The 18,798-nt window shown below is 34.2% G+C and overlaps 1 protein-coding gene across 4 annotated transcripts in view; it reads right to left on the bottom strand.

Moving 5' to 3' along the window:
• The window catches only part of PTBP2 (polypyrimidine tract binding protein 2), an 82,040-nt gene that overhangs the window by 47,883 nt on the left and 15,359 nt on the right, over positions 1 to 18,798 (bottom strand). For all 4 annotated transcript variants that reach the window (XM_082614627.1, XM_082614628.1, XM_082614629.1 and 1 more), the window contains exon 3: positions 12,252 to 12,327. In XM_082614627.1, coding sequence (XP_082470753.1) covers positions 12,252 to 12,327 — 76 coding nt within the window. The remainder of the gene's footprint in view (positions 1 to 12,251; positions 12,328 to 18,798) is intronic.

The raw sequence follows: 18,798 nt of genomic DNA, 5'->3' as shown, positions 1-18,798 counted from the left end.
ATTATAAGAAACATTTTGGGAAAAGCTGGAATGTAAGAATGAAATTCTGTTTTGTATCTGATAATGATAAAAATGTCCTTGTAATACTGTCTGTAAAAGTCCCTTTTTGAGACATCTGGATGACAACTGCATTATTTTTCCAGGTAAGTACAGTCACTGGTTTTTAAAGGTCTTATTATTCAAATTGGGGTCTGTTTGAAATACACAGACTCTCATCTTTCTATGTTAGGAAAAACACAGAAAAATTTCAAAACTCAGGTTTCCTTTGTTCAAAAAGGTAAAATAATTGAATCTATATAAACTTATGTTGAAACAGGCTTTAAGAAATTTTACTCCATCACTACAAAAACACTTGATTCATTCTTTAGTCACAAAGTACATTATCATTCCTAAACATATTTTTTAAAAAAAGGAAAACAGTAACAGATTGTTTTCTTTTCAACAAAAACAACTCACTTTCTCTACTTTGCTCCCTTTGTTAATGGAACTACTATCCATCAACCCAGTGATTCTAGGCCGAAACTCTTAATACTTCTACCAAAGTCTACTTCCAAATAACTAAGAAATTGTCTAATTTCTTCATATATCATTCTCTCCATATTCTACTTCTGAGACTCTAAAATTCAGGACCTCGGTGTCTCTAAAGCAGATTATTGTAAAGTTTTAAACTGTCCTATGTACAGTAGTAACACCCCTCTGCCCCCTAAAGAATGCAAATGGAACAAAAATCCTAAGTGTAAATATCATGAAGTCCAATCTCCTTAGTACAACAAATCAAATCCTATATTCAGACCCCTGCCCACCAGGACTTTTTTAGTCATTCCCCTTCTCACATTTTACATTGTAGACAGACAGAACTCTACAAGTAGTTGATGGGTTTCCACAAGTACCTACTATTTCAAATACATTTTGTTATTTATTTTACAGCTTTGTTCATTGACAAAGAACATGTCCATCACCCCAGAAAATGTCCTAATACTTATTAATCCCCAGCATCCACAAGCAACGATTATTTTGGTTTCTATACTGAAAATTAATTATCTGCTCTTTACAGAAAGGCAATCACATAGTATATACTCTTTTGCGTCTGGCTTCTCTTGCTTCATATAACGTTTCTTAATATTCACTCGTGTTGCTACGTGTATTAATAGTAATTCTTTTGCTCTTAATGAGTAGTAATCCACTGTATGACTAACTCCTTGATCCATTTTCCTGTTGATAGACATTTAGATTGTTTCAAGTTTGGGACCATTATAAATAGATTTTTATACACACACCTGCACAACTAGAAATAGAAGTACTGGGTCATAGGACGTGTTTATGTTTAACTTTATAAGAAACTGCTAAACTGTGTTCCAAACTATTTTACATTCTCACCAGCAATGGCATATATTTTCAGCTGCTCCACATCCTCATCAACGTTTGGCATTACCGATTTGTTTAATTTTAGCCTAGATTCTAGTTGGTCTGAAGTGGTATCTCATATTAGTTATAAATTGTGATTTCCTTATGACTAATAAATCTTTTCATATGCTTATTAGCCATTCATGTACCTTCTTCTGTCCATTTAAAAAATTAGTCTCTTTGTATTTGACGTGGAAGATTTTTTTTTTTTTTTGCGGTACGCAGGCCTCTCACTGTTGTGGCCTCTCCCGTTGCAGAGCACAGGCTCCGGACGCGCAGGCTCAGCGGCCATGGCTCACGGGCCCAGCCGCTCTGCGGTATGTGGGATCTTCCCGGACCAGGGCACGAACCCGTGTCCCCTGCATTGGCAGGCGGACTCTCAACCACTGTGCCACCAGGGAAGAATTCTTTACATACTCTGGATGTAAGTATTTATATATGTCAGACATGTATTGATATCTGAATGAATATTAATATTTTCTCTCAGCCTGTGCCTTGCCTTTTCATTGTCTTAATAATGTCATTTGATGAGAAGGTTTTCATTTAGATGGACTCCAGTTTGTAAAGTATTCCTTTATGGTTAGTGTATTTTTGTACCTTTTCTAAGAAATCTTCATTTACCCCAAGGTTGAGGATACATTCTAGGATTTTCTTTTTTCTTAAAAGCTTTGCATATTTAGATTTTAGGTTTAGGTATGTAATTCATCTTTTTCTGTACGGCATGAAGTAAGGTTTGAGTTTCTAATTTTTTTGTTTGTTTGTTTTCATATGTATATCCAACTGTTCTAGCACCACTTGCTAAAAATACCTCCTGGGGCTTCCCTGGTGGCGCAGTGGTTGAGAGTCCGCCTGCCGATGCAGGGGACACAGGTTCGTGCCCCAGTCTGGAAAGATCCCACATGCCGCAGAGCGGCTGGGCCCGTGAGCCATGGCTGCTAAGCCTGCGCGTCCGGAGCCTGTGCTCTGCAACGGGAGAGGCCACAACAGTGAGAGGCCCGCATACCGCAAAAGAAAAAAAAAAAAGAAAAAAAATGCTTCCCTTTCACCATTAAATGACCAAGGGACCTTTGTAAATAATCAACTAACCTTAAATGTAGGAGTTTGTTTATAAATACTGTTCTGTGACACTAATCATGCTAATACTAAACTGCTGTGATTACTTAACTCTTGAAATCAAATAGTATTCCAACTCTTTCTTTTCTTTGTCAAATGGCTTTAGTTATTCTAGGTCCTTTCTTATGTCCATATAAAGTTTAGATCAATTCACCACTTTCAATGTAAATGCCTGTTCAGCTTGACTGATTTATAAGTTTCATCCCAATTAGAGGAAAAATGACATCTTTAACATACTGAGCCTTCTACTCATGAACATGGTGTATCTATTTATTTAGGTCTTTAATTTCTCTTTGCCATGCCCTGCAGTTATTGATGTAGTTATCAGGCACATTTTTTGTTAAATTTATTCTTTGATATTTTGTCTTTCTGATGTTTCTATAAACGGATTTTTAAAAATTTCATTTTCCAAAACTTTGCTAATAATATCAGAAAAAAATTACCTTTGAATGGTGAATTGTATCCTGTAAACCATTCTAAAATCATTTAGATTCCTTTGGGTTTTCTATTTTAAAAATCATGTTGACTGTGAATAATACAGTTTTACTTCTTCCCTTCTGATCTTTATGCTTTTTATTTATTTTACTCGCCTTAATGGAAGCAAAAGCTAGAAAAATTGTGGAAACAGACATCCTTACTTCATTCCTCATTTTAAGAAGAAAACATTCACCCCTGCAGGTTTTGTTGTTACTGTTGTTTTAAAGAAATTGATTAAGTAATTACTTAAATTTACCTGGAAACACAAAAGCTCTAGATTAATCAGTTAGTAAAAAAGAGCAAAGTTCCTCAACCTCATTAGTCATAAAAACGAAAATTAAAACCTTGAGAAACTACTTACACACCCATTAGAAGAGATAAAATTAAAAAGACAATACCAAGGTGAGGATGTTGAGCAACTGGAACTTTCATATACTGCTGGTGGGAATGTAAAATGGTATAAGCACTTTTGAAAACTGTTTGGCATTAAATGTACATAAGAATTAAACATACACCTACCATACAAAACAGGCGTTCCACTCCTCAGCATTTACTCAAGAGGAGTAACAGTGGATGTTCACGTAAACACTTGAACATGATTGCTCCTAACAGTTTTACTTGTAATAGTCCCCAAAGGGAAATGACTTAAATGTCCATCAATGGCTGAATGAATAAACAAAATGCAAACACTACTCAGCAATGAAGAGGAAAGGAAGTGAAAGCAGTACAACACAGAAGAGTACATAGTACATGATTCTGTTTATACAAAACTCTAGAGAATTCAAACTAATTAATAGTGACAAAAAGCAGATCAGTGATTGCCTGGGAAGGGGATAAAACAGGAAGGGATGGCTACAAAGGGCTATGAGGAATCTAGTGTGTGTGATGGATATATATTTTGACTGTCAGTGATTTCATGGGTGTACACATCTTTCAATACTTATCTGACTGTACAATTTAAATGGATGCAGTTTATTGTATGGAAATTATACCTCAATAAAATTGAATTTAAAGTGCAAAAAAAAAAGAAAACATTCAATATTTCACCATTATGAATGAAATTTATTGTAGGCTCTTAGTAGATGCCCCTTGTCTACCCTGTAGAAGTTCCCCTTTCTTATTAGTTTTCTGAGAACTTTTTATCATGAATGGATGCTGTATTTTTGTCAAATGCCTTTTCTGCTTCTATTAACATGATGATTTTTTTCCTCCGTTATTCTATTGTGATAAATTACACTGAATTCCTTTCCGACTGCTAAACCTTACAATCAAGAGGTAAGCCTCAATTAGTAATCATGAATTACCTTTTACATACTGCTGAAAGTGATTTGCTAATATCTTGTTAAGAATGTCTGCATTTATGTTAATGAAAAATGTTAGTGTGAAATCCTGATTTCTTATATTATCTTTGTTAGATTTTGGTTTTGGTAGCTTCATAAAGTGAATTAGGGAGTATCCCCCTTCTCTTTTTCTAAAAAAGGTTAAAAGATGGCTATTATTTCTTACTTTGAAGTTTCATAAAATCCAACAGTGAAACCACCCATGCCTGAGTAAAACCACCTACAAGTGAAATCACCTGTGCCTGAGTAATCTCTGTGAAAAGATGTTTTTTATTATTAAAAATTCAATTTTGATAGTAGAGATAAAGGTAACCTATACCTATAACATTATAATATAGAGGTAATCTATTATATCAGTTTTGGTTCACTAGATTTATAAAAGAGTTTGTCTACTTCACCTAAGTTGCTGAATTTATCAGCATTACTGATGCTTGTGATACTGTCTTCCTGTCCTACTACACTGTGTAGGATCTGTAGTGATATCTCCACTTTCGTTCCTGATTCTGGTAATTTATGTTTTCTTTTTCTTTCTTGACAGAAATTTTAAACCTTTCTTTTTTTCTACTACAGATATTTTCCAATGTAGGTAGATAAGTACTAATATAGATATAGAACTATTTTCCCCCCATGCACTTCTTGTGGGGAAAATATTTCTATATTTTCTTCTATATTCCAAGAAAATATAGATGTATTTTCATTCAGTCAAAAACATGCCCTTTATATCTTCTGTGTTTCATGTGCTTTTCAGAATTGTATAAATTTCTAAATATTTGGTAATTTCCTAGATTTCTGTAAATCCCACTACAATCAGGTACTATATGAACTTCAATCATTTGAAATTTATTATATGACCGTCTCTAGATCCACCCACGTCTCTACGAATGACCCAATTTTGTTCCTTTTTATGGCTGAGTAATATTCCATTGTATATATGTACCACATCTTCTTTATCCATTTGTCGGTCGATGGGCATTTAGGTTGCTTCCATGACCTGGCTATTGTAAGTAGTGCTGCAATGAGCATTGGGGTGCACGTGTCTTTCTGAATTATGGTTTCTCTGGATATATGCCCAGAAGTGGGATTGCTGGGTCATATGGTAATTCTGTTTTTAGTTTTTTAAGGAACCTCCATACTGTTCTCCACAGTGTCTGTATCAATCTACATTCCCACCAACCATGCAAGAGGGTTCCCTTTTCTCCACACCCTCTCTCCAGCATTTGTTGTTTGTAGATTTTCTGATGATGCCCATTCTAACTGGTGTGAGGTGATACCTCACTGTAGCTTTGATTTGCATTTCTCTAATAATTAGTGATGTTGAGCAGCTTTTCATGTGCTTCTTGGCCATCTGTGTGTCTTCTTTGGAGAAATGTCTATTTAGGTCTTCTGCCCATTTTTTGATTGGGTTGTTTTTCTAATATTGAGCTGTCTAAGCTGTTTACATATTTTGGAGATTAATCCTTTGTCCACTGATTCATTTGCAAATATTTTCTCCCATTCTGAGGGTTGTCTTTTCATCTTGTTTGTAGTTTCCTTTGCTTTGCAAAAGCTTTTAAGTTTCATTAGGTCCCATTTGTTTATTCTGGTTTTTATTTCCACTACTCTAGGAGGTGGATCAAAGAAGATCTTGCTTTGATTTATGTCAGAGTGTTGTTCCTACGTTTTCCTCTAAGAGTTTTATAGTGCCCGGCCTTACATTTAGGTCTCCAATCCATTTTGAGTTTATTTTTGTGTATGGTGTTAGGGAGTGTTCTAATTTCATTCTTTTACATGTAGCTGTCCAGTTTTCCCAGCACCACGCATTGAAGAGGCTGTCTTTTCTCCACTGTATATCCTTGCCTCCTTTGTCATAGATTAGTTGACCAGAGGTGCGTGGGTTTATCTCTGGGCTTTCTATCCTGTTCCATTGATCTATATTTCTGTTTTTGTGCCAGTACCATATTGTCTTGATTACTGTAGCTTTGTAGTTTAGTCTGAAGTCAGCGGGTCTGATTCCTCCAGCTCCCTTTTTCTCCCTCAAGACTCCTTTGGCTATTCAGGGTCTTCTGTGTCTCCATAGAAATTTTAAGATTTTTTGTTCTAGCTCTGTAAAAAATGCCATTGGTAATTTGATAGGGATTGCACTGAATCTGTAGATTGCTTTGGGTAGTACAGTCATTTTCACAATATTGCTTCTTCTAATCCAAGAACATTGTATATCTCTCCATCTGTTTGTCATCTCTGATTTCTTTCATCGGTGTCTTATAGTTCTCTCAGTACAGGTCTTTTATCTCCTTAGATAGGTTTATTCCTAGGTATTTTATTCTTTTTGTTACAATGGTGAATGGAATTGTTTCCTTCATTTCTCTTTCTGATCTTTCTTTGTTAGTGCATAGGAATTCAAGAGATTTCTCTGCTTTAATTTTGTATCCTGCAACTTTACCAAATTCATTGATTAGCTCTACTAGTTTTCTGGTGGCATCTTTAGGATTCCCTACATATAGTATCAAGTCATCTGCATACAGTGACAGTTTAACTTCTTCTTTTCCAATTTGGATTCCTTTTATTTATTTTTCTTCTTTGATTGTTGTGGCTAAGACTTCCAAAACTATGTTGAATAATACTGGCGAGAGTGGACATCCTTGTCTTGTTCCTGATCTTAGAGGAAACGCTTTCCGTTTCTCACCATTGAGAATGATATTTGCTGTGGGTTTGTCATATATGACCTTTATTATATTAGGTTCCCTCTATGCCCACTTTCTGGAGAGTTTTTACCATAAATGGTGTTGAATTTTGTCAAAAGCTTTTTCTGCATCTATTGAGATGATCCTATAGTTTTCATTCTTCAATTTGCTAATATGGTGTATCACATTGATCTGCACATACTGAAGAATCCCTGCATCCCTGGCCTAAATCCCACTTGATCATGGTGTTGGATTCTATTTGCTAGTATTTTGTTGAGGATTTTTGCATCTATGTTCATCAATTACATTGGTCTGTAATCTTTGTTTGTAGTATCTTTGTCTGGTTTTGGTTATCAGGGTGATGGTGGCCTCACAGAATGAGTTTGGGAGTATTCCTTCCTCTGCAATTTTTAGGAGGAGTTTGAGAAGGATGGGTGTTAGCTCTCTGTAAATGTTTGATAGAATTCACCTGTGAAGCCATCTGGTCCTGGACTTTTGTGTGTTGGAAGATTTTAAATCAGTTTCAATTTCAGTGCTTATGACTAGTCTGTTTATATTTTCTATTTCTTCCTGGTTCAGTCTCAGAAGGTTGTGCTTTTCTAAGAATTTGTCCATTTCTTCCAGGTTGTCCATATTACTGGCATATAGTTGCAAATAAATTAATTTTAATAATATATTTTAACCCAATATATCTGAAATATTACCATATCAACATATAAGTCAGTATTTTTAAAAATGAGATTATTTTGTGTTTTTTTTTGGTACTACGTCTTTGAACAACACACAAACCCATTTACATCTCAGTTAGGAGTAGTCACGTTCCACATGCTCCACAGTCTCACAAAACTAGTGGTTACTGCACTAAACTATGTTAGTTTAACCAATTTACATTTACGTTATGACTGGGTTTAACATCTAGCTCTTTATTTTCTAACTGTCCAGTGTTTTGTTGTTCTTCTCTTGTTATATTTGATAGTATTCCATTTTAATTCCTCTATGGGCTTTTCTTTTTAAATAGTCTTTTTGAGGTACAATTCACATAAAATAAGGTGCCTATGTGAAGTTACAATCTGACAAGTTTTGACATATATTTACATCTGTGAAACCTTCAGCATAAGGGAATATACATATCCATCACCCCCAAATTTCCTTATGCTCTTTACAACCCTCTCCCTTGCTCTACCCACCTCTAAATTCCAAGCAACCACCAATTTGCTTTAATATGCATCTCCTAGAGTTTTATATAAATAAGACTCATACCGGACATACTACTTTTCCCCCCATCTTTCACAGAGCATAATTATTTAAGAGATTTATCCCTGCTGCTGCATGTAACATAGGTCACTCTATATGGCCAAGCAGTATTTCACTGTATGCAATGGAATTCAATACCAAAAGAGCTATCTTTTTATATATTCATCTGCTGATGGACACTTGGGTTGTTCTGGATTTTAGATATTATGAATAAAGCTAATATGAACATTCATATGAATGTTTTAATGAGTATATGCCTTCATTTTCCTTGGGTAAGCACCTAGGAAACAAATAGCTGGATCATACAGCAAATGTTTAACTTTTTAAGAAACTGCCAAATTGTTTTCCAAAGTAGTTCTACAATTTTACTTTCCCATCAACAGTATATGAGTGTTACAGTTCCCCCACATCCTTTCCAACACTTAGTATGATCAGTCTTTTAAATTTTAGCTGTTGCAGAAATGTGTAATGTTATCTCACTTTGCATTTCTCTAACGACAAATGATGCTGAACATCTTTTTCATGTGCTTATTTGCCATCTGTGTATCTTTTTTTCTGACCAATTCAATTACTTTTGCCAATTTATCAAATTGGGTTGTTTGCTGCCTTATTGTTGAGTTTTAGAGTTTATATATGTAGTCTGAATTTATGTATATTCTGGATAAAAATCCTTTATCAGCTATATATATATATATGTATATATATCAGACATCTTTGTAAAGATCTGCTGCTCTATGGCTTATCTTTTCATTCTCTTAACAATGTCTTTACAATGTCTTAAACTTACATTTAAGTTTTTAAAACTAATTTAAGTCCCATTTGTTCTTTCATAGATTGTGCTTTTGGGGTCACATTAAAGAAATCTCTGCATAAGCCAAGGTCACAAAGATTTTCTACTATGCTTTCTTCTAGAAGTTTTATAATTTTTAGGTTCTACATTTACATCAAAGTCCATTTGGAGCTCATTTTTGTATGAAGTATAGATCCAAGTATCGATAGCTTGTTGCTGCTGTTGTTGGCAGCATATGGACAGCCTATTGTTACAGAAGGATCGATAGCTTGTTGCTGCTGTTGTTGGCAGCATATGGATGGCCTATTGTTACAGAATCCTTTGCTGAAAAATCTATATTTTTTCCTCCACCGAATTGCCTTTGTGCCTTTGTCAAAAACCAGTTGTCCATAACTGTGTGGCTTTATTTCCGGACGCTCTATTCTGTTCCATTGATCTATTTATCTTTCTTTATGCTAATACAACTTTGTTTTGATAACTGTAAGGTTTACAATAACTTTTAAAAGCAGGAGTCAGCCCTCCAACTTTCTATTTGCTTTTGAATGTAAGTCTTCGTACCTTTTTAAAGACATTGTTTCAATATGCAACCTTAACTTACCAAAACATTCTTATTTAAGAGTTAATACTCTATCACTTCATGTAAAATATAAAAGCCTTAAACCGTAAAATTCCATTTATCTTCACTTTGTGCTAATCACTGTCATATAAACATCTATGTACAGAATAAACCACATAATTCAAAGATTTTCTGTATACCTAAACAGTCTTTCAAAGAAGTTTAAAGGAGTAAAAGAGATAGCTTTTTTAAATTTTCACACATTTATTTACCATTCCTGGTACTCCTTGTTATTTCCTGCAGATCCAAGTTTTTGTCTAGTGCTATTCCATTCAGCCTAAAGAACTTGTTTTTTTCTTTTAATGCAAGGTGTTAGTCTCCTGTGAGATATCTTTTTCTTGCTTGCTTAGAAGATTTTCTCTTTATTATTAGTTTTCAATATTTTGATTATTGTGTGCCTTGGTATGTTTCTTTTTACTTATCCTGACAGTTTTCTTCAAATTTTAGAAGTTTTCAACTATTACTGCTTCAATTACATAAATATTTGGCACCATTCTCTTTACTCCCTCTCTGAAACTGCAATTACATGTACGTTAGACTGCTTGATCTCCCCAAAGATATACTTTTACTCTCTCTGGAAAACTGAGTAATTTCTATCAATCTGCATTCAAGTTCATTAACCTTTCTCCAGTTATCTTCAAACTGCTGTTACTCTCTACCAGTGAATTTTTCATTCCAAATTTTGTATTTTTCAATTAGAGCATTTCTATATTGTTTTATTTAGGCAGGCAATTCAATTACTGGTGAATCCTTCATGTGTTGTCAGGCTGGACTATCAGAGTTTCTTAACTTAGTCTTATGGCTGTCACTTACTATAGTGTATGATCCTTTCTTTTAAGGCCTGAGCTTTTTGCAGTCTAAACAGAATGTCTGAAGTAATCTGCAAGACATATATATTCTAACTACCCAGAACTCCAATGTCTCAGAGCACTGCACAACCTATGGAATCACCATTCTAGCTCTGACCCACAGTTGGTCATTTCTGATAGACCAGGAGAGTCTCCACCTACACATACGCAGCCCAGCCATTGTTCAAAATTCTGAATTAAGTAAGAATCCCCACACCAAATTCTGCCCTCCAACCTATGCCCAAACCCCTGGACAAGTTCCTTTTTCAGGATCCTTCTCCTTCTCAGCTGCTTTGAATTCCAATCTTAGTCTCTTCAGCACAGTGAGACCTCCATGCTTTACTTCGGCTCCACCTCCATGTGCTACAACAGTAGGGTACCCCAAAGCAGAAAAGCCAAAGTATTCATGAGACTCACTTCATATGTTTCCCTTATCTCAGGTTTCATTATCTTGTACTATTTACTCATCAATTCCAGACAACCGTTGTCCCATATATTTTATTCAGTTTTGTAGTTTTTGATTTTGGGGAAAGATGGAAAGAAGGAAAGGCTGCTACCAGTACTCTGTCATAGCCCTACATATTAATTTAGAAAACATTTCCATTATCAATCATTAAATGCACTATTTCAAAAAACATGAAACTGGCAAAGCAGAGATACAGACATTTGAGCCTGTTTGTTCAATTATTTGTACATGGTACCTTGACTATCAAAATCATGGCTGTTCAATTATTTGTACATGGTACCTTGACTATCAAAATCATGGCCTAGTGATTTTGCTTTGTAATCATGACATGGAAAACTCAGTAATGATGATGTGCAGAAAAATTCATCTTAACATCATTATAACTATATTTGAAAATACTTCATTATAATTTTTACTTAATTGTCAGGGATGTGTACATGTGCACTAAGGTGTACATATACACAAGCATGGCTACCTGAAGGAAATCAAAATGCTTCCATTCTTTTACAATCTTTATATTGCCCAATATGATTCCTCAAACAAGTAATTCAGAAAAGGGTTTAGAAAAAAAGAAACTTTGGCTTTAGGTAATAACATAAAATGTAGGGTTATAAGGCAAACTAATTCAGTCATCATCAGATTCAAATTTGGTCCACTGGCCATAAAACTAAGCTCTAAAAATTAGTCTATATTTATTTATAGACAGACATTACAACCAACCAACAGTAATGTTTCAAACATATAAAGCTTAAACACCCTAACTATGAAGATTAAATAAATCATTTTATATTTCCAAGTAAATAAATAAAGGAAACCAATCCAAAGAGTTAAAAATACTGTTACCACACAGAAAAAAGATTTAAAGCACATAAAAAAAACAGCTATGCAACTGAATCTTATGGTTTTTTTTTTTTTTTTTAACAGTTTGGGCTTTAGGATTTGTGGGATAGAGAAGAAATACTTAAAAATATTTTATGACATAATAGAAGCTAAGCACAAAAGTACAAAAGGAGTGAGAGTGAGGGAACTTGTAACATGAAAGAAGAAAGGGTTACATTTTTGTGATTTAAAAAAAAAAAGCAATCAGATTTAGTTACTTGCCCACAAATCACTCACTTCAGGTTTTTTCACTTGACACATACATACTACAGTAAAATTTCTCTAAACTGTTTCAACACAGAGTATTTAAAAATAAAGGCTATTCTGGTAAAACACACTAAACTTTTAACATTCTGCTCTGCAAAATGGCAAATAATGAGACTGTTAAGAGAGTTAACACTTACCTGTAACCACCATGCTGCTCATGTTAGAGTTTGGACTACTGAGAACACTGCCTGAGAGTAGTTCGTCAGATCCTCTCTGTTAAAACAAGAACAAATTAGCATAAGACCCCTTTACATTTAAAAATATTAATCTGAAAGTCTGTCACTTATCTGGTAACTTTTCAAACAGTGTCACTGAAAAACAAATGTCAGGTGTTACACTACTGAGAATAAAAAATTTAATCCCTAAAATAAAAAGTTAACTCCACTCTCCTATCCATCTCTTCCTTTTCCACAAAGCCAACAGTGTTTCCTTCCTTCCATTCACCCAAGTCCAACAGACAATAAATAGGAAAACTGATTAGGTTTCATAATCAGAAGCCTTGGAGAACTACATCATTTTTTAAAATAAACAAACTAATGCCACAGCAGCTGGACTTTCTCACAGACACTGTGAATCCTTCAGCCTCATAGCCCTTTACTCATCCAGATAACTCAGGTCTTTAGAAAATGAGAACTTCACACTGGTGAGTTGGACAAGTCATTTACATGAGCTGGACAATTCATTTTCACAATCATTAAAATTAAACAATTAGGTATATATTCCAATGGCTAGAACACTGTAAACAAAGGCAAAAATCTATGGAATGAGAAATTTCCTTCTACCAATATAAAGAGATTGAATCATGTCTTTAAATCCTTTAAAGAAAAGGTTATAAATCGTATGTTCTCAGAACTGCACAGTTGTTCAAACCAACCAATGTTGTTTCAACTATTTTAAAAATGTGTGTACATACAAAAGTATGTGTGAGCAGACTAATATTTAAAATAGCTAAATCAACTATTTTGCATATTTTAAGTATGTGTATACTTACATACATGGGTACTTAATATTCAACACTAGCTGATTTAGACAAACAATCAGGACAAAGTTGAATGCAACCACCAAAGTGGAAAAAATGTACAAAGGAGATAATTTACCAAAGCATTTTAGAAAGTCCAAAACAATCCAAATTAACCATAAAATTTATGTTAATTTGTGTTAAACTCATACTTTAATAAGCTGTATTATAAGTATCACAGTAATGAAAAAATATTTATATGTCATCCCCTTTTTTAAAAGTTTTCTACTTGCCAGCATCACATTCACAGAAATACAAGCATGAGAAAAATAAAAACATAGTATCATCATGTTAATACCGTATTTACATATTTAACTTTTTAATCAAAGTATGGAAGATTCAGCATGGCATTGTTTTATAAGGACATGATATGATATACAGAATTAGATACTTTAGAGATCCTTAAAGTGTGGTCCCTAGAGCAGCATTAGACCTGGAAATTTCCTTAGCAACATATGTTCTCAGATCCATCCTAAACGTACTGAACAGAACAATGGAGAAAGGATCCAACAACCTGAGTTTTAACAAGCCTTTCAGATGCTTCTGATGCATGCTGAAGTTTAAGAACTGCTGACATCCATTATTGGTTCACTATCAACAACAACAAGTTTCCTAGTATTTTTAAAAATTTTTTAGAACACTTTTAGGTTTAAAATAAAGTTGAGAAGAAACAGATTTCCCATACACCCCCTGCCACCAAAGATGCATAGCCTCCCCCATTATCAACATCCTCCACCAGACTGGTACATTTATCACCAAGGATGAACCTATTTTGACACATCATAATCACCCAAAGGTCAGTTTACCTAAGGGTTTAATACTGTACCTAAGGGTTTGGACAAATGTGTAATGACATATCCATCATTATAACATCATACACAGTATCTTCACTACCTTAAAATCCTCTGTGCTCTGCCTATTCATCCAAACTCCTCCCAACCCCTGATCTTTTTGTTGTCTCCTCAGTTTTGCCTTTTTCAGAATATAGTTGGAATCACATAGTATGTAGCATTCTCAGTTGGCTTCTTTCATTTAGTAATTTGCATTTATGGTACCACGTACCCCCTCATGCCTTTTCATGGCTTGATAACTCATTTTGTTTTACTGCTGATAATTACCCCATTGTTGGGACATAACACAGTTTATTAATCCATTCACCTACTGAAGGACATCTTGGTTGCTTCCATGTTTTGGCTATTATGAATAAAGCTGCTATTAAGATCCACGTGCAGGTTTCTGTGTATACGTAAGTTTTCAACTCATTTGGATAAATACCAAGGAGTTGCTGGATTGTACGGTACGAGTATGGTCAGTTTTGTAAGAAGAGCCAAACTGTTTTCCAAAGTGGCTATATAATTTTGCATTCCCACCAGGAATGTATGAGAATTCCTGACACTCCACATCCTTGCCAGCATTTATGGTTTCCAGTGTCCAGACTTTGGCTATTCTGACAGTGTAGCAGTATCTCATTGTTATTTCAGTTTGCATTTCCTTAATGACATATGATGTGAGGCATCTTTTCATATGCTTATTTGCCATCTGTATATCTTCTTTGGTAAGATGTCTGTTAAGTTCTTTGGTCTATTTCCTAATCGGGTTGTTTTCTTATTGCTGAGTTTAAAAGTTTTTTGTATATTTTGGATAACAGCCCTTTATCACGTGTATCTTTTGCAAAAGTCCAGCTTATCAATTATTTTTTTTCATGGATTATGTCTTTGGTGTGGTACCTAAAAAGACATCTTTATACCCAACTTATCTAGATCTTCTCTTACCTTATCTTCTAAGAGTTTTATAGTTCTGCATTTTATATTTAGGTCTATGATTCATTTTGAGTTAATTTTTGTGAAGAGTGTAACATCTGTGTCTCAATTCATTCTGTACATGTATGTTCAGCTGTTCCAGTAGCACTTGTTGGAGAGACTACCTTTGCTCCTTTGTCAAAAATAAGTTGACTATATTTATGGGGGGGAGGGCTCTATTCTGGGCTCTCCATTCTGTTTCACTGATCAACCTGTCTGTTCTTTCACCAAAACCACACTTTCATGATCACTGTAGCTTCATACTACATCTTGGAAGTTGAGTAGCATCAGTCCTCCAACTTTGTTATTCTCCTTCAATACTGTGTTGGCTTTCTGGGTCTTTTCCTTCTCCATATAAATTTCAGAATCAGTTTGCTGACATCCATATAACTACTTGCTGGAATTTTGAATGGGATTGCACTAAATCTATATAACAATTTCAGAAGAACTGACATCTTGACAGTACTGAGTCTTCCTATCCATGAACGTGGAATATCTATCCACATTTATTTGGTTCTTTGGTTTCATTTATCAAAGTTTTGTAGTTTTCCTCATGTAGATTTTATATGTATTTTGTTAGGTTTATACCTAAGATTTTCAAATTTGGGGGTGCTAATGTAAACTGTATTTTGTTTTTAATTTCAAATTGCACTTGCTCACCACTGGTATACAGGAAAGCAATTTACTTTCCTATTATTATATTAACCTTGTATCCTGCAATCCTGCAATAACTACTTATCAGTTCCATGAAATTTTTTGTCAATTCTTTTGGATGTTGTACATAGACTATCATGTCATCTGCAAACAAGTTTTATACCTTCCTTCTCAATCTGTATATTAATTTCCTTTTCTTGCCTTACTGCATCAGCAAGGAATTCCAGGAGGATGTTGAAAAGAAGTGGTAAGAAGGGATATCCTTGCCTTGTACTTGATCTTCATGAAAAAGTGTGGAGTTTCTCACCATTAATATGATGTTAGCTGTAGGGTTTTTTGGTAGATGTTCTTTGTCAAATTGAGGAAGTTCCCCTCTGTTCTAGTTTAGTGAGAATTTTTATCATGAATGGGTGCTGAATTCTGTCAAATGTTTTTTTCTCATCTAATGATACGATCATATGATTTTTCTTCTTTAGTCGACTGATGTGATGAATTAACCTAGTTTTCTTTGTTTCTATGACAATTATGCCATATGGCATTTAAGAAAAAGGATTCTGTAGTTCACCTTCCACCTACTATGTCACTGGTAAATTACTTACCTGTTCTAAACCTTAACTTACTCATTTGAAAAACAGAGATACATCTTATCACAGTCCTTGGGCTCTGACAGGTTTCAGGACTGAGACTAGCCCAACAACTTTCTCCTCTGGAGAAGAGAGAACCATGACAGAAAGACATGGGACAAGGATGTGAATATCAAGTTCCTGAGGAAAATCAGATTCTCAGAGAGAAAGGAAGGTTCTCACTCATGTATTTCTGGCCTCCACGAACACAAAGGTGCTACAAAGGAGGTGGACTGAGTGCTACCTACCTGCTAAAAGCTGTGAAAGCACAAACTCATACAACCAATAAAAATATAAAATACATTAATGACATACCAAAGAGGATCAATAAAACCGAAATTTGATTTTTTGAAAACAAGACAACAGAATAGACAAACTTGGGGTGAGAATTAGGCAAGGAAAACAAAAAAACCATAATTATATATCATTAAGTCATGAAAAAAAACAGATGAAAAAAACAGCCCAGTGAATAACCTCATGGAGCATACTGATACCATGTTCTTACAACTGCAGGACTTTCACTTATGAAAAATCAACTTCTAGGTTATTTACACCACTATGTTCTGCATTTCCATTTTGTTAAAGTGGCTTAGCCTTTACCCTAAAATATACATATCTGTAATGTGAAAAAAAATGACACTGCATATTTTAACTGGCTACCTCTATAAGGGTAAAAAAGACAGAAGAAAAATAAAATTGGATCCCCACCTCATACAATAAATTAAATTTTTTTCTTATGAATTAAGAGACAAACACAACAGATAAGACTTTAAAATTTTTCAGAAGAAAACATTTTTATGTTTATACATGAGTATGTAAGTCACAAAAGTGGATCACATACTACGTAATGAATACCTCAATAAGTTCCATAGAGAAGATATCATACAGATCATAATATCTGGTCAAACACAATAAACATATTTTAATGAAAATAAAAGAAAAAAGAAAAATAGAACAAAATCTAATTGTTGTAGTTTATTCAGATAAAATTTTGAAACTGTTCCTAAAAACCTGAGCCAAAAATAGAATCAAAACTTCAAATACAGATTCCTATGAAAATTTAGAAAGAAAGACCAGTTACTCATAAAAAAATAGGCAAGAGATAAGATTAGTTTTCAGCACATACGAAATGGAAATTATCCTTAAACAGAAAAGTTGTTTCATCTTGCTCACAGTAAAAACAAATTCAAATTAATACTAGACTTAGATGCCATTTCACCTCTCAGACTGGCAAAACCCCAAGCATTTGACAATATACTATACTATGGCTAGGGGGAACTGAGCACTTGCACACTTTCTATACAGTGGTATAAAGAAATGAGAAGATTTTCCATATATACCCATGGAGTGATTTCCAGAGTGTATTTCTCATTAAGTAAAAAAGGTAAAATATTAAATCCTGTGTATTCTGTGCTACCTTTTCCCTAAGGTGGTGGGAGCGAGCACGTAAAAAGAAATCCATATTTACTTCCATCAAATAAAAGAATAAACCAAAAACTAGTGAAAATAGATACCTATAAGGGGATAGAAAAAGCAAAGCAGAGTGGACAGGAGTGAAAGACTAGACATCTATGAATGTAGCTTGTTTTGCAGTTTTGACTTGGGAAAATTTATTCAACATGAAAAAAATTCCCTAAAAATGAAAACCAAAATGTAACAAATAAACCTAACTATTAGCTTGGTGGTAGAACCGCACACAGAATTACCTCAATAGATTTAAAAATTCTGTGATTTTACTATACATTCTTTGCAAAATACATTTAAGGACAAAAATAACTGCAAACATCTTAAAACTGTATTACAATGTTAATGTTAACACTGATGTTGCTTTTTAAAGAAACTAGCATATATGCAATTATGTTAACACTAGCAAGAGTTTACAACATACAAGAGATGCAAACAAAAAACTGGAAGAGGAAAAATTGTAAAATTACATACGAACTGGAAATAAATGAGTTCAAATATATTTGTCTCAAAAAAATTTTGTTAGCTTTGTGAATTGAAAAAATCTTGAAACAATAACAACCTAAAAGCAACTGGCACCTTTGCACCCACATTACTGTGGTCTCTAAGGACCAGGTCTCACCAAAGGACCGTTCTTTTTAAAGAAATGGCTAATTGAAGTTTTGGAGGAAGAAATGATACTATAGGTAAGTATCAAAATTACCGGTATTATGAGCTGCTGCTGGCCCAAGATGAGAAAATTTAAACATTTTTAAAGGAATGATCATTGCAATAAGACTGGAATAAACGTAAAAATCCTTGCCTTCACAACGACCTAACATCAACGCTAAAGAACTCACATTACACTGGAGTTACTGGAGTTACCAGCTCATGAGGAAAATTTTTTTAACTGAAAATCTACCCTGCTTTTCTTTTAATAAGGGTGCTTCAGTATGACCAAATATTTGATGAAAAAAGTTCTTCCAACAGAAAAATATTTTAAAATATATGCAGGAGAAAAAAAATCACCATTTTTGCAATACCCAATGAAATTACTCAATTATCAGCTACTAAAGCCCACTAGGTGAAAGGATGATAGAGCACTCTACGCTGGATGCATCAAACTGAGGACACCTGAACCTACTGA

Source organism: Mesoplodon mirus (assembly GCF_964341445.2).
Source record: "Mesoplodon mirus genome assembly, chromosome: 3".
Taxonomy (NCBI): domain Eukaryota; kingdom Metazoa; phylum Chordata; class Mammalia; order Artiodactyla; family Ziphiidae; genus Mesoplodon; species Mesoplodon mirus.
Note: the sequence above shows the minus strand (reverse complement) of the source record. Positions and strands in the feature narration are given on the sequence as shown.